This window comes from Macaca thibetana, chromosome 14 (assembly GCF_024542745.1).
Source record: "Macaca thibetana thibetana isolate TM-01 chromosome 14, ASM2454274v1, whole genome shotgun sequence".
Taxonomy (NCBI): domain Eukaryota; kingdom Metazoa; phylum Chordata; class Mammalia; order Primates; family Cercopithecidae; genus Macaca; species Macaca thibetana.
Window position 1 is genome coordinate 69,953,988 of NC_065591.1, and position 16,307 is coordinate 69,970,294.

The window sequence follows — 16,307 nt, forward strand, 5'->3', positions numbered from 1 at the left end:
CCTTGTCCCCAGCATACAGACTAACCAATAGAGCCTGATGACTAGATTAAAGCTCTTGAAATTACTAAATTAGGAATATTCCAGACCAAGGACTTTGGCAATATGGGTTAGTAAGGAGGGAGAACCTCAGCCTACCATAGGGACCCCTGGTGGGTGCTTCCAGTACAATGCATAGTGTCCAAAGGAGTAAAAATATCCAGGCCTGTTTCTGGCAGATGCTTATATTCCAGAAGAACAGGGACAAAAAGACAGCATATTATAATGCAACGTCAGGTCTGGGTTAGACTAGAATCCCAACTTTCCCATCTTCTAGCTGTGTGACCTTGGGTCAAATCGTTGCTGTTTGAAAGGCTTACTGTGACTTTTTAGTGGGAATTTATGTAAAGTCTCAATTTTCACAGAATAGATGGTCAATACACAGCTGCGATAATTTCTTTTTGTGATCACCAAGGGTCAGGTGCTTTTCACCTAAGGCAGGTACTGACATGAAGACTCAGGTGATTGGATTGTTCTCAACAGGCCCCAGTAAAAGGAAAGCAGTGTTGCATTAAGGAAGAGTTTCTGGGGCTGATAAGAGTTGGGTAGCCCTTCTGAACCCAGCCGAGGATGCGGGGTGGGTAGAAGAAGAAGATCTTTAGCCCTGGGGAGTTATAAAAGTGCTGGGCAGGGAAGAAAAAGTATTCAATTTCGTCATTTGAAAAACTGAAATAAAGGTGATAAAGTGATTAAATGAAATAGGCTACTATGCAAAAGAAAGTAGTCAAATGTTAACTTTCTGTTTCTCCTCAGATCCCAACTCTCAGTCAAAAAAAAACAAAAAAAAAAAAACAAAAAAAAAACTGAAAGAATAATTAAGTTTTAATTTTTTACCTGAAGGTTTTACAGATATAATCCAGTTTAAGAGAGCCACAAAATTAAAACATAACCAGATTCTCCTCTGAGACAGAAGAAAAGCCAATTGTTTTCAACAGAAGGATCTCACAAATAACCTCTATCACAGACGATATTCTTGCTCTGATAAATTAAAACACGAGACATTTAATAATTCCTTAAAAAAGGCTTAAGAAAATATATACATGCGTATGTGTATATACATATTTGTGTGTGTGTATATATATATATATAAAAATACACACACACAGATATCTATCTATCTGAATATATTTCTGGCCGGGCATGATGGCTCACACCTGTAATCCCAGCACTTTGGGAGGCCGAGGTAGGTGGATCACTTGAGGTCAGGAGCTTGAGACCAGCCTGGACAACAGGGTGAAACGCTGTCTCTATTAAAAATACAAAAATTAGCCAGGTGTAGTGGTGCATGCCTGTAATCCCAGCTACCGGGGAGGCTGAGGCAGGAGAATTGCTTGAACCTGGGAGGTGCAGGTTGCAGTAAGCCGAGATCGTGCCACTGCACCCCAGCCTGGACGACAGAGCAAGATTCCATCTCCAAAAATCAAAAGAAGAAAATAATATATTTCCTAGCTACGTGCAGTAGTGCATGCCTATAGTCCCAGCTACTTGGGAGGCTGATGTGGGAACATTGCTTGAGCCCAGGAGTTTGAGGCTGCAGTGAGCTGTGATTATGCCACTGTACCCCAGCCTGGGTGACAGGGCTCACAAGACCCTGCCTCTTAAAAAAATATAGCTCAGTGCAGTCTTGAACTCCTGGACTAAAGCAATCTTCCCCTCTTAGCCTCCAAAGTAGCTGGGATTACAGGCTAGGAAACATATACATTTTTTTTTTTTTTTTGGAGATGGAGTCTCGCTCTGTCGCCCAGGCTAGAGTGCAATAGCACTATCTTGACTCACTGCAAGCTCTGCCTTCTGGGTTCACGCCATTCTCCTCTCTCAGCCTCCCAAGTAGCTGGGACTGCAGGTGCCCACCACCACGCCCGGCTAATTTTTTGTATTTTTAGTAGAGACGGGTTTCACCGTGTTAGCCAGGATGGTCTCAATCTCCTGACCTCGTGATCTGCCCGCCTCGGCCTCCCAAAGTACTGTGATTATAGAAGTGAGTCACTGCACCCGGCCAGGAAATATATTATTTAATAAGGCTATTGACAAAATACTCAATTATTTGTCACCCTCTAATACTCTTCTCCTTAGGGAGGCCTAAGCTGGTTGTATATGTGTCACTAATCTTGGTGATTCCTGTTACAGCATGACTCTGTGACTATCTGGTTGCATGCCTGTCCCCTCCTCTAGGCTATGATGTCTGAGCACTGAGACTCTACTGTTCATCTTTGTAGCCTCATTGGTTATGACAGGAACTTGCATAAAATAAATGCCCCATAAGGTTTGCTGAATGAATAATGTGTGAATGAACAAATGAACCTTGCTACCAAAGAAAGCAAGCCCAGATAATATAGTTCCCACATTTTCATTGTACTGAAGTCCTATGCAGTAAAAGGATTCAGACAATATCTTTTAAATATGTGATTTTTAAGAAAGATATCTGCACCGAGTAATTTTTGCCACATCTCAAGAATATTATTTTCTTGATGAGAACACCTCTAATCCCACAAGAAAATAATTCAATTAAAAGCCATTTGCTTTTTGGTTATTATTTTCCCCTCATCATACCTATTTCTTAAAAAGCTGAGGTACTTCTTGGACTCATTTCTCACATGGTTAGAGTAGGCAGCTAGGCAGACACGGGCAGGGCAAGAGAGGCTCCCACCCACTTCCCACCAGGAATGTCAGACAACCAGCAGGTGAGAGTCAGGCGGTTAAACTCTCTAAAATAACAACTGGTTGCAGCTGATGCTGGGGAAAGAGGGTCTCCCAATAGATAGAAAGCACCTGAAACTGGTGATCAGCAGCTTTCTGATAAGATCTAGGAGATAGGCAAGTGGGCTCAAGCACGCACACTATAAGGCAAAATGGTAGAGTTTAACTGGTATTTGGACTTCCTCTAGGAACACTTGACTGGTAAAAGAACACCTCAAGTGGGCACGTGTACAGCTTTAGTAAAGACACTGTGCATGCAGCTCCTCCAAAGTGTGGCAGGCCACTGCACATGCAGATAGCCCTCTCCAAGGGAAGAATCAGGGGAGAAGAGACACAACCCCCCGGAAGCATGCCAATGTCTAAAACTCCAGATCAAAGGTCAAACAGAGCACTGAAGTCTCTCAAGTTGCCCGCTTGGCCCTCTTCCAAGTGTTATTTACTTCCTTTTGTTCCCGCTCTAACACTTTTTAATAAACTTTCACCCCTCTTCTAAAACATGCCTCAGTCTCTCACTCTGCCTTATGCCCTTTGGCTGAATTCTTTCTTCTGAGGAGGCAAGAACTGAGGTTGCTGCAGACCCAGATAGATTTGCCACTGCTAACATTTATGAAAGCTTTGAGACTGGTGATTTTGTGGAGTTTTTTTCCCCTGCCTTTTTTTTTTTTTTTTTTTGAGATGGAGTTTCGCTCATGTTGCCCAGACTGGAGTGCAATGGCATGGTCTCAGTTCACTGCAACCTCCACCTCCCGGGTTTAAGCGATTCTCCTGCCTCAGCTTCCCTAGTAGCTGGGATTACAGGCACTCACTACCACGCCTGGTTAATTTTTCTATTTTTAGTAGAGATGGGGTTTCACCATGTTGGCCAGGCTGGTCTTGAACTCCTGATCTTAAGTGATCCACCCACCTTGGCCTCCCAAACTGTTGGGATTACAGGCCTGAGCAACTGTGCCCAGCCTCATTTTTTTTTTTTTCTTGAGACAGGGTTTCCCTCTGTTACCCAGGCTGGAGTGCAGTGGCATGATCTCGGCTTTCTGCAACCTCTGCCTCCTGAGTTCAAGCAATTTTCTTGCTTCTGCCTCCTGAGTAGCTGGGAATACAGGCGCACACCATCACAGCCTAATTTTTGTATTTTTAGTAGAGACGGGGTTTCACCATATTGGTCAGGCTGGTCTTGAATTCCAGGCCTCGGGTGATCCGCCTGCCTCAGCCTCCCAAAGTGCTGGGATTACAGGCGGGAACCACCATGCCCAGCTCCCCGGCCTTTTAATTCATTTCTTATTCCTCACCCCCAACTTTTTTTGTTTTTTTTTTTGGACACAGGGTCTCGTACTGTCATCCAGGCTGGAGTGCAGTGGCGTGATCACAGCTCACTGCAACCTTGAATTCCTGGCATCAACCAATCCTCCCACCTCAGCTTCCCTAGTAGCTGGGATTACAGGCATGCTACCGTGCCCAGGTAATTTTTATTTTTTATCGAAATAAAAATGTTACAGCGAACCATGATTGTGTCACAGAACTCTAGTCTCGCTATGTTGCCCCGGCTGTGGCCCCTTTCCCTCCCTGACTTTTTTTTCACTGAACATGCATTGCTCTTCATCAGGAATAAAATAAAGGGAAAAAAAATCTCCATGAAACCTATAAAATGACAAAGATTTGGGGAAAACAGGAAATTCCACTCAGGAAGCAAGAAGATTATACTAAAGAACTCAATAAATAGGGGCTGATTATCCTTCCCCAAGGAAGATAAAAATCACAGAATTCCTAGGTTAGGACATCTCGTTCAGGAATGTCTGGCTACATAATTTGCAGAGCCCAGTGTAAAATGAAAACGCAGAACTTCCTGTTAAAAAAAACTATCAAGAACTTCAAGATAGTAATAGTGGAGTGTTAAACCAAGTACAAGGCCTTCTAAGGATGGGGCTCTTTTTGACGCTACAGTTCATATCTCCACGAAGCTGGTCCTATGTCTAGGGGCTCCCTAACCTGGCTGGTCCTCAGAATCACCTGAGGAACTTTTTTTTAAAGAATGAGACATAATTTACATGCCATAAATTTCAGCATTTTAAAGTGTAAAATACAGTGGTTTTTAGTATACTCATGAAAGTGTACAACTATCACTATCTAATTCCAGAACATTTTTACCACTCCAAAAAGAAACCCCATACTCATGAGCAGTTGCTTCTCATACCGTCACTCTCTGTCACCACCAATGTATTTTCTGTCTCTGTGGATTTGCCTACTCTGAACCTTCATATAAATGGAATCAAAAAAAGATGGTTTGCTCTGTCTTCTTTCACTTAACATGTTTTCAGTACTTCATACCATTTTGTGGCTTAGTTATATGTATATACCATATTTGATTTATTGATGGATATTTGGGTTGTTTTCACTTTTTGGCTATTATGAGTAATACTGCTGTGAACATTCTTGTGCACGTTTTTGTGTGAACATGTTTTGGCAATATGCCTAGGAGTAGAATTGCTGGGTCAATTCTACCACCCCAGAAAAAACTCTGCTCTTTAACCATCCCACAGAGTTTGAGATGAGCCTAAACAAATGTTAAGGAGCATTTCTACAATTTAACACTAATTTCAAAAAGGTGAGTTACTCTTTTGTGAAGATTATCAAAACCCAAACATAAATGACTGTTTCCTCCTTTTATCTGTCCCTCCCAAGTGAACATAAATGAACACTGGATCATCAATAATCATCACAAAGAACCCACACAAACAAGGGTCAAGTGTGACTGTGCAGGATGGCCTGAAATGGGCTAGGACAGACAGAGGTGAAGCAGAGGAGGGACCAAGCTGAGACCTTCCCTATGGGATGGGTGACAGGTAATGGGACACAGAGTGCTGGACAGCACAGGGAAGAGAGAAAGCGGGAGGGATGAGGAATGGCAGTGGTGTTGAGGCACCTGAGGAAACACCACAAATACCTTTAGCTTTATCACAACCCTAACACTTTTTTTTGCTTTCCTGTTAGAGCATAATTAGGGCCAGGTGTCCCTCTAATATTTGGCCAACCCCTTCACTCTTTACTCTTTATCTATGAACCCTCTTCCAACAGGAAACCTTAGCTAGAGCCTGCTGTCAATGCTCCAGGAATCCAAGGGACTCGCCTCAACTCCCTGTGAGAAAGATCTGTGTGTGTTCTCATACCTGTGCTCTCCTCAGCCTGATTGAAGCCACAGATCTGGCAGATGCTCTGGACCCACTTATTCATGTCCTCTTCTGTCTCAGCCACCAGGTAAAAGGTGCGCTCGCTGGTCTTGACGTCAAACACAAAACTATCCTGCAGCTCCTTCTTGTTAAAGGTCAGGCCTGCATCCACCTGCTCACAGAAGTTCAGGTTGATGATCCGCAGAGGCTTCTTGGAGTGATCGTTCTTGTAGTATTCCAGAACATCTGGGTCACCGCTCATCCGGCCACTCCGTAGGATAAACCAGCGTTTCTTCCAGGCCTAAATCAATTCAGGAAGGAGTAAGAAGAGGGGAAAGAAGTCATTAGTTATTTCAAAGCTTTTTTCTTTCAGAGACAGGTCTTGCCCTGTTGCCCAGGCTGGAGTGCAGTGGCACAATCAAAGCTCATTGTAATCTTGAACTCCTGGGCTCAAGCAATCCTCCCACCTCAGCCTCCCGGGTGGCTGGGACTACAAACGCACACCACCACGCCCAGCTAATTAAAAGATTTTTTTGTAGAGGCAAGGTCTTGCTCTGTTGCCTAGGCTGGTCTCAAATTCCTGGTCTCAAGAGATCCTCCCAACTCAGCCTCCTAAAGCGCTTGGATTATAAGTATGAACCACTGTGCCTGACCTTAAAGCATTTTTTTTTTTTTTTTGAGACGGAGTTTCACTCTCGTTGCCCACGCTGGAGGGCAATGGCATGATCTTGGCTCACTGCAGCCTCCACCTCCAGTGTTCAAGCGATTCTCCTGCCTCAGCCTCCCGAGTAGCTAGGATTGCAGGTATGTGCAACCATGCCTGACTAATTTTGTGTTTTTAGTTGAGACAGGGTTTATCCACATTCGTCAGGCGGGTCTTCAACTCCTGACCTCAGGTGATCTGCCTGCCTCGGCCTCCCAAAAGTGCTGGGATTACAGACGTGAGCCACCGCAACTGGATGACCTTAAAGCTTTTAATAGGTTCTCAGATATCGTAGGTTAAAGATGGGGGCTGTGGGACCTGCAGGTGCCACGTGACCTGTCCCCTTTTCAGAATTCCCAGGTTTCAAAACTGGAGGATTATTTTAGAATGCATGTTTGTGCAGCATCTCACTATGTAAACAGGGTCTTATCACTATAAAGTAAGATGTGGCATTTCCACTGTTTAGATCAGGAAGTTAGATGATGACACTTCAGAGCAACTATTTCTTTAGGCTAGAATACAGATCCAAACTCATAGCATTTTTAGGTAAGGGAGAACTTGCAAAGCCATAATCAGGTTATCCATGGGAACCCCCACTAAGGCAGGGTGAGCTGAAGTAACAATGTTATACACAGTAAGTAGCAGAAAAACAAGTTGTCTAACTTTTTAGTACAACCTGCTTTTAACCAAAACATGATGCCTTAGAAGAATCACAGACAAACTGCTCTAAAACATGTAACCTCAGGACTTTTTTTTTCCTGTCTTGTTCACTGGTGTTTCCTTAGTCCTTATGATAATGCCTTGTACCTACTAAGCTTTCAATATGTATTACTGAATGAGTAAACTCCTTATACCATTCCACACCACAGAACTGAACAGGTGATTACATATTCTCTCAAGTTGTCTTCTACATTCCATTTCTTCAGCAAGACTGAGTAATCTGTAAGCAGACATCACACAAAGACTACATATAACAGAGACCTGGGTTCAGTCTATGCTTTACCACTGACTTGCTGTGTGAATTTTTTTTTTTTTTTTTTTGAGATGGAGTTTCACTCTGTCACCCAGGCTGGAGTGCAATGGCATGATCTTGGCTTACTGCAACCTCTGCCTCCCGGGTTCAAGCGATTCTCCTGCCTCAGTCTACCAAGTAGCTGAGATTACAGGTGCCCAACACCACACCTAGCTAATTTCTGTATTTTTAGTAGAGACAGGGCTTCACCATGTTGGCCAGGCTAGTCTCAAACTCCTGACCTCAGGTGATCCACCTGCCTCAGCCTCCCAAAGTGCTGGGATTACAGGTGTGAGACACTGTGCACGCTGGCACTGTGTGATTTTTGATTAAGTCATTTACCTCTTTGAATCCTGCCTCATCTATATAATGAAAATCACTACCACCACCACCACCACCTGCCCTACCTACCTCATAGGGTTATTATGCAAATGAGCCCAAAGCACTTTGTATACACCCTGAAGCACTACAAATGTCAAGGATTTGATTATCACAATTCTTTAGACCCCATGGGATCTACACTCTGTTAATTCTACCATCTTTTCACTCTCACCTTTCATCCCTGTCCTCATTTCTTTCCTTATCCAACTCTGTTTCTGCAATCCATTATCATAATCATTCCCTTGCTTCTTTCTCCATTCCTCTTATTTACCCAGCAAACCCCAGCTAAGTCTAATGCTCTGCCAACTCTGTTTCCACTTGGCTGTACATAGATGGAGAAAATCATATGACCATGCTGACTGGTCTCACCTTTACTTCAAGTGGCCCCTCATGTTGCCCAACAATCCTACTATATTTACCTAGTCAATGACTTTCTCCTGTTCTTTGGCAACAATCTCTTAGCTTCTCTCTTTAAACCTCCAATGCCTCCACTCTTTTATATCTTATTTCATGAGAAAACATAAACAATCAAAAGAAAATTTACACATGTTCCATGACTACATTTACCATCCTGCCTGCACCTGTAGCCTCGTAACACACTAGGGAACATAAACAGTCCTTCCAATCAAGGCCAACCATCTTCCACTTGTGCACAAAGACATCACTTCAACAATTCTCCCCTTCTTCAGAATCGTTGCATTTTTCCTCCTGACTAGCATGATTCCCATCAAGACAACTTTTCCTATCTCAGAAGAAAAAATTAAAAGCTTGACTTTATCCCACAATTCTTCACCAACTATGGCCCAGTTTTTCTACTTCTCTTTATAGTTATACTTCAAAGAGTATTCTATACTACTAATCATTGTTTTCTCTCATCCTATTTGAAGGCACTCTAATCAGGCTATCCCCCACCCCACCACCACCCCAATTGCACCATTGAAACAGCTCATCAAAGGTGTCAAAGACTTCAGTGCTGATAAATCAACTCATGGGCCTTAACCTGATCTCTCTTGATCTCTCTCCAACATCTGACAACAGTTTATTATTCCATTCTCCTTGAAACACTTTCTTCACCTGGCTTCAGCACGCACTCTCAACTCTCCTATCTACCAGGCCTCTCTTTTTCAGTCTCCAGTGCTGGTTCCTCTTCATCTCCCTGACCTCTAAACATTAGAATGCCCCAATGCTCAGTTCTGAGATTTTTTTTTTTTTTCCTACACCCACTCTCTAGGTCATTTTATTCAGTTTCACAGCTTTAAAAAACCATCAAATTGCTGTGATTCCCAAATTTATATCTCTAGCCCTAGAGCTGTATATCCAACTCCTCACTAGTAGGCATCTCAAAATTAATGTGTTCAAAACTGACGTCCTGACATCTCCCAGATCTGCTCTTCCTGCACTCTCTCCTATCTCAGTTACCTGCACCTTCGGCCTTCCAGCTGTCAGACCAAAAATCTAGATATCATAGTTGACTCCTTGCATACTCTACATCTAACCCATCAGCAAATCCTGTCAGTTCAGAGAGTTCAGAATATATCAATGATGAGCTTGCTTCTCCTCACCTCCACTGTTGCTCGCCTGGTCTAGTCCACCATTTTGTAAGTTTTCCTGCTTCCACCTTTTCATCCTGCAGTCTATCCTCCACCGCAAAATCAGAAAGCAGGAAGTAAATCAGAACATGCCACTTCTCCGCTCACAATCTGCAATGGCTGTTCATCTCACTCAGAGTAAAGCCAAAGTCCCCACAATGGCCCACAGGCCTGATGGGACTGAGCCTCATCCCACCCCTGGCCTCAGCTCCTGCTGCCCTCTGCCTTGCCTATTCTGCTCTGGCCATGTGGCCTTACACACTGTCAGGCACGCTCCTGCCTTACGGTCTTTAGTTGTTTCCTGGCCCTGGAACACTCCTCCCCCAGATATTTCCTTCGCTTATTCTTTTTTTCAAGTCCTTATTCAAATGTCACGTTATTGGACAGGCTATTCCTGGTCCCCAGTGCTCCCACTCTCTTTCCCCCTTACCCTGCTTTACTGGTCTCACAAAGCATGTATAACCCTAAAAGATACCAATTTTTATGACTTCTCCGCACCCAGCTCCCAGAAAGTAAACTCCACCAGGACAAGGATTGGTTCTTTTTATTCCATGATGCATCCTTGGTATTTAGAATATTGTCTGGCACACAGCTAGTAATCTAATATATATATATATGTGTGTGTGTGTGTGTGTGTGTGTGTGTGTGTGTATAGAGAGAGAGAGAGAGAGTAATGAATCATTTTCTGACATGAAATCCTTATAGTATCTAGCAGGTCAAAGGAGACATAACTGGTGCCCAATAAGCCTTATATTGAAATGGAAATTGAGGTATAGCCAGATAGGACGGAACGGAGAAAAATAAAAATAAGTACTATTTATTTATAGTCATTTAAAATCTTGGCCAGGTCACTGCTTTCAGAATTATGTGTGTACTTCTGTGTGCTGCAGGTGCACACATAGACACGTAGCGTATGGGCACCAAGGGCATTTTTAAAAGATCTGTTTATAGTTCAGCTGGTGTTTCAGTTGATGTGTCCCCTTTAGTCTTGTCTCTGCGGAAAGAGCTGTCCCCAAATCTCTGGTGTGCAGGTGCAAGCACAAACAAACACGGACACCCTCATGCATAAGAAAACCATGTTTGCTACAGATAACATCAGAGACTGTCAGGTTTTGCTTCCAAGGAAGTGGTGTAGGCTGATAAATGGCTGCCTACAAAATACTGATGTATTTATGACAGAGTCAGCAAGGCTGTCTAGTCTAGTCCCAAATTCACACATCCCTCTTCCACCACAACACCTTCTCTCCAATTCCACATTTTAATTTATTTATTTATATATTTTTTAGAGTGCCTAGGCTGGTGTGCAGTGTCGTCATCTCAGCTCACTGTAACCTCCGCCCCCTAGGTTCAGGTAATTCTCCTGCCTCCGCCTCTCTTGAGTAGATGGGATTACAGGAATGTGTCACTATGCCCAGCTAATTTTGTATTTTTAGTAGAGACGTGGTTTTACCATGTTGGTCAGGCTGGTCTTAAACTCCTAACCTTAATTGATTTGCTCACCTCAGCCTCCCAAAGTGCTGGGATTACAGGCATGAGCCATGGCATGGGGCACCGCCATGTGTTTTTAAAAAGCCAAACAAGTCAGAACCAAGTACAACTTCCCTGATCCATTCATCTAAAGTGGACCTCTACTTCCTCGGAACCTTCATAATGTTTTTTATGTACTTTTCAAGGCATGTCAGTTTTTACAACAATTAGGAGTGTTTTCATACTTGTCTCTTCCCAACTAGGTCATGAACAAAATTTTTTATTGCCAAACCTTTCTTACCTCTCTCACCTCAATTATGTTTCCTTCCTCCATCACTCTTTCCCTCCTTTGTTTCCTTATATCCGACAAATATTTATTCAGTGCTTACTATGCTCTAGGCATTATTCTAATGCTGAGGATACAGCATGAATTCCTGGTCTTACAGAATTTACAGGAGCACTAAAAATTACCTATTATTCTCCAAATAGTAAGTCAGGTAATTTCATGACTTTATGTGTTTGCACAAGCTATGGCTTCTGCCTAGCAAGGCTTTCACCTTACCTAATCCATCTGGAGAATTTCTATGTTCTCTCAGTGCCAGCACAAATGTCCCTTCTCCTGGAAGGCCTTTATTGACTCCCCCAGGTAGAGCTGGGGCTTCTGCTTGTGTTCCCTTACTAACCTGTGCTTACCCCACATTGGCATTTCTTCCCCCGGGTTTGACATTTCTACTCCCTGCTTTGGCATTTCCAATGCTTATATTTCTTTCTCCCCTTTAAGTTCTGAGCATCCTGAGGTTAAGGTCCAACGTGGCCAAAAACTACATGGCAGAGTGCTTAACACATATGGGAGCTCAGAGAAGATCTGATTTTTTTTATGCCATGAATATGTTAATTTATTCAAATTAATAAAACAAAATATATGTAAGCTTTCACAGTAGGAAGTAGAAAAGAAGGACAGCAAGAGGATTACAGAAAGAAGAATAAGATAAAGATGTGTAATAGATTCTCTGGCCGGGCGCGGTGGCTCAAGCCTGTAATCCCAGCACTTTGGGAGGCCGAGACGGGTGGATCACGAGGTCAGGAGATCGAGACCATCCTGGCTAACACGGTGAAACCCCCTCTCTACTAAAAAATACAAAAAACTAGCCGGGCGTGGTGGCGGGCGCCTGTAGTCCCAGCTACACGGGAGGCTGAGGCAGGAGAATGGCGTGAACCCAGGAGGCGGAGCTTGCAGTGAGCCGAGATCCGGCCACTGCACTCCAGCCCGGGTGACAGAGCGAGACTCCGTCTCAAAAAAAAAAAAGATTCTCTATGGTGTGAGTTCTTTGGTACCTTGTTTCCCTTCATTCTGATAAGTGCAGTACCCATGTAATAAATATTTATAAGGGGGTCTGGGAGCTTCACCTGAAAAGTATCCCATGATACAAAAATGAAAGATTGCTGTTGGATTACTGACACATAATGCAAGGAGAATATGAGACATGAGTCCTGAATATGCTATTAAAGAGAAAGCTTTGCCGGGCGCGGTGGCTCATGCCTGTAATCCCAGCACTTTGGGAGGCCGAGGTGGGCGGATCACGAGGTCAGGAGATTGAGACCATCCTGGCTAACACTGTGAAACCCCGTCTCTACTAAAAATACAAAAAATTAGCCGGGCGTGGAGGCGGGCGCCTGTAGTCCCAGCTACTCGGGAGGCTGAGGCAGGAGAATGGCGTAAACCCGGGAGGCGGAGCTTGCAGTGAGCCGAGATCGTGCCACTGCACTCCAGCCTGGGCAACAGAGCCAGACTCCGTCCCCAAAAAAAAAAAAGAGAAAGCTTTTTCGGGACCGTTCTAATGTCTATATAAAACCTCATACAAAAATTACCTCAAAATGGATTATGGACTTACACATAAAATACAAACAGAATTCAGCAATCTATAAAAATGCATGACCAAATAGAATTTATTCCAAGGAGGTAAGGCTGATTCCGTATTTGAAATCAGTCATCTACCATATTAATAGGCTAAAGAAGAAAAGTTGCATGATCATATCATTCAATGCAAAAAATATTTGATAAAATTAAACTCATTCTTGATAAAAACTCTCAGAAAAATAGGAATAGAGGGGAACTTCTTCAACTTGATAAAGAGCATCAACAAAAGACCAATATCAAATGTTATACTTAGTTGTTTTTGGTTGGTTGTTGAGGCAGGGTCTCACTGTCACCCAGGCTGGAATGCAGTGGCATGAACATGGCTCACTGCAGCCTCAACCTCCTGGGCTCAAGTGCATCTCCCACCTCAGCCTTCTGAGTGGCTAAGATCACAGGTGCATGCCACTATGCCTCGCTAATTTCTAAATTTTTATGGAGACAGGGGTCTCACTATTTTTCCCAGGCTGTTCTCAAACTCCTAGGTTCAAGTAATCTTCCTGCCTTGGCCTCCCAAAGTGCTGGGATTACAAGTGTGAGCCACCACACCTGACCTATACTTAGATTTGAGAGACTGAATCCTCTTTCCTAAGATCAAGGACGTTTGCTCTTATCACTTTTTTTTTTTTTTTTTTTTTTTTTGAGTGCAGTGGCACAATCTTGGCTTACTGCAAGCTCCACTTCCCGGGTTCAAGTGATTCTTGCGCCTCAGACTCCCGAGTAGCTGGGATTACAGATGTGCACTGCCACACCTGGCTAATTTTTGTATTTTTATTAGAGATGGGGTTTCACCATGTTGGCCAGGTTGGTCTTGAACTCTTGGCCTCAAGTGATCCACCCGCCTTGGCCTCCCAAAGTGCTGGGATCACAGGTGTGAGCCACCGTGCCCAGCCACTGTTATCACTCTTATTCAACATATTGCTGGAATTTCTAGTCAAGGTGATAAAGCAAAAAACATATATAAAAGGTATACCAATTGGAAAGGAAGAAAAAAAAATGGTCCCTGTTTGCAGAGGACATGATTATACAGAAAAATCGTGGCTGGGCGTGGTGGCTTACGCCTGTAATCCTATTTAGGAGGCCAAGGTGGGTGGATTGCTTGAGGTCAGGAGTTCAAGACCAGCCTGGCCCACACGGTGAAATCCCATCTCTACTAAAATACAAAAATTAGCTGGGTGTGGTGGTGGGCGCCTATGTAATCCCAGCTACTAGGGAGGCTGAAGCAGGACAACTGCTTGAGCCCAGGAGGAGGAGGTTACAGTGAGCTGAGATGGTGCCACTGCACTCCAGCCTGGGGGTGACAGAGTAAGACTGCATCTCAAAAAAAAAAAAAAAAAAAAAAAAAAAGAAAGAAAGAAAAAGAAAAAGAAAAAAGAAAAGAAGAAGAAAAAAAGCAAAAAATCTACAAAAAAACCCCACAACAAAACTCTCAGGACTAATAAGTGAGTTCAGCAAGGTCACAGGATACAAGATAATGATACAAAAATCAATTTACTTCTAACTAGCAATGAATATGTGGGCATATAAAATAAAAATACGACGCCATTTATAATGGTTCTTAAAAATTGAAAAGGTGTAAATCTAAAAAAACCCTGTGCAGGGCATGTATGCTGAAAGCTATACAAAGCTAATGAAAGAAATCAAAGGAGACTTAAATAAATGGACAGACATACCATATTCATGGACTGCACAACTCAACGTGGTATATCTCCCCAAACTGACACACAGATTTAACACAATTCCCATCAAAATCCCAGCAAGAATGTCTGTAGATGTATGTAAGATTGCTCTAAAATGTATATGAAAAGGCAAAGGAAGCACAATAGCTAAAATAATTCTGAAAAATAATAAAATGAGAAGAATCAGTCTGCCAGATTTTAAGATTTATTATATAGCTACAATAATCAAGACTGTGTAGCATTGGTGAAGAGACAGACACAGAAAAATGGAATAGATCAATTATTGGCCGTTTGGCTAAGATAAAGTGAAGAACAATGGATTAGAACAGAAAATCCAGAAACAGACCCTCACAATATGCCCAACTGATTTTTGACAAAGGTGTAAAAGCAATTCAATGAAGAAAACAGCCAGTTGTCGTGGTTCATGCCTGTAATCCCAGCACCTTGGGAGGCCAAGGCAGGTGGATCACTTGAGGCCAGGAGTTCGAGATCGGCCTGGCCAACACAGCAAAACCCTGTCTCTACTAAAAATATTAACATAAGAAAAGAAAAGGCCTTTTCAAGAAATGGTGCCGAAGCAATCAGGCATCCATAGGGGAGAAAAGACCTCAATCTAACTCTTGCATCTTATAAAAAAACTAACTCAGAATGAATCATGGACTTAAATGTAAAATGTAAAACTATAAAACATTTAGAAAAAAAGGTGAAAATCTTTGGGATCCAGGGTACATCTCATGAGAAATCAACGAACTCCTTGTATAGAATTCAGTAAAAACAAACACAAAATGCGCTGAATTCTTTGACAGATAAAGGAAAGAGGCAAGGCCCAAAAATACTCCTTTGAAGTAACTTAAACAATATTTACAAAGTTTCAGGAAGACATTAATATATATCCCTAAAACAAGAAGATTTTTTTGTAGGCACCATAAAAAGAGACATAATATGCTAGTAGACCACTGAAGCTGGGAATCAAACTTTCAGGGTAAGAGAGAGCAAGAGCATGAGAACATGAGAGAAAGCAAGCATGCACGAAAGAGAAGGAGCAATGAACACAATGAGGAAGGTAGAGTTTGATACATGGTTTTGGAAAGGAAGGAGAACAGGACTTTTTTTTTTCTTTTTTTTTTATATAGCACACAGTATGACCAAGGCCTGGGCATGGGAACAGATAAGACAGGTTCAGAGAATATGGGACAGTCTTCTCAATGTTGAAAAGAGGGAGGAAAGGAAGAGTTTGGAGGTCCTGAAAAGCCTTGAATGCCACCCTAATAAGTTTCATCTTTCCTTTATTTGTAACAGGGAGCCACTGAAGAGTACGGATTAGCAGAGAAACGTTAACCAATGCTGTGCTCTTATCCGGCAGAGTGAAGAAGACAAACCAGAAAAATAAAAAAATAAGAGACAAGAAAATGATTAAGAAGCTGTTGCGATAGTCTGCAATGGTGAGAGAAGATGGCAATCTAAATTAGGGTAGTAATAATGAAGACAAAAGAAAAGACAATGAAAGTCACTTTGCTTAACAATGGGCTTAAAGAAGTATATGGATAGGGTCTACTGTCAAGAAAGTTGGAAAAAAGAATTTGTGTCTAGTATCAACGGTATGCCACTCCCATCTCTGATGAAACAGAAGTGACTGTTTTCCTTCTGTCAGAAAACAAACCATTTCA

At 42.7% G+C, this 16,307-nt stretch overlaps 3 protein-coding genes across 3 annotated transcripts in view; all 3 read right to left on the reverse strand.

Annotated features, from left to right (window-relative positions):
* CLNS1A (chloride nucleotide-sensitive channel 1A) overlaps nucleotides 1–16,307 on the reverse strand; it is an 820,929-nt gene that overhangs the window by 670,096 nt on the left and 134,526 nt on the right. The gene's annotated exons all lie outside the window — the stretch shown is intronic.
* KCTD21 (potassium channel tetramerization domain containing 21) overlaps nucleotides 1–16,307 on the reverse strand; it is a 540,409-nt gene that overhangs the window by 101,790 nt on the left and 422,312 nt on the right. The window lies entirely within an intron of this gene.
* Nucleotides 1–16,307, reverse strand: part of GAB2 (GRB2 associated binding protein 2) — a 210,826-nt gene that overhangs the window by 59,692 nt on the left and 134,827 nt on the right. Inside the window, exon 2 of the mRNA XM_050757470.1 lies at nucleotides 5,895–6,195. Within this exon, the coding sequence (XP_050613427.1) occupies nucleotides 5,895–6,195 (301 nt within the window). The remainder of the gene's footprint in view (nucleotides 1–5,894; nucleotides 6,196–16,307) is intronic.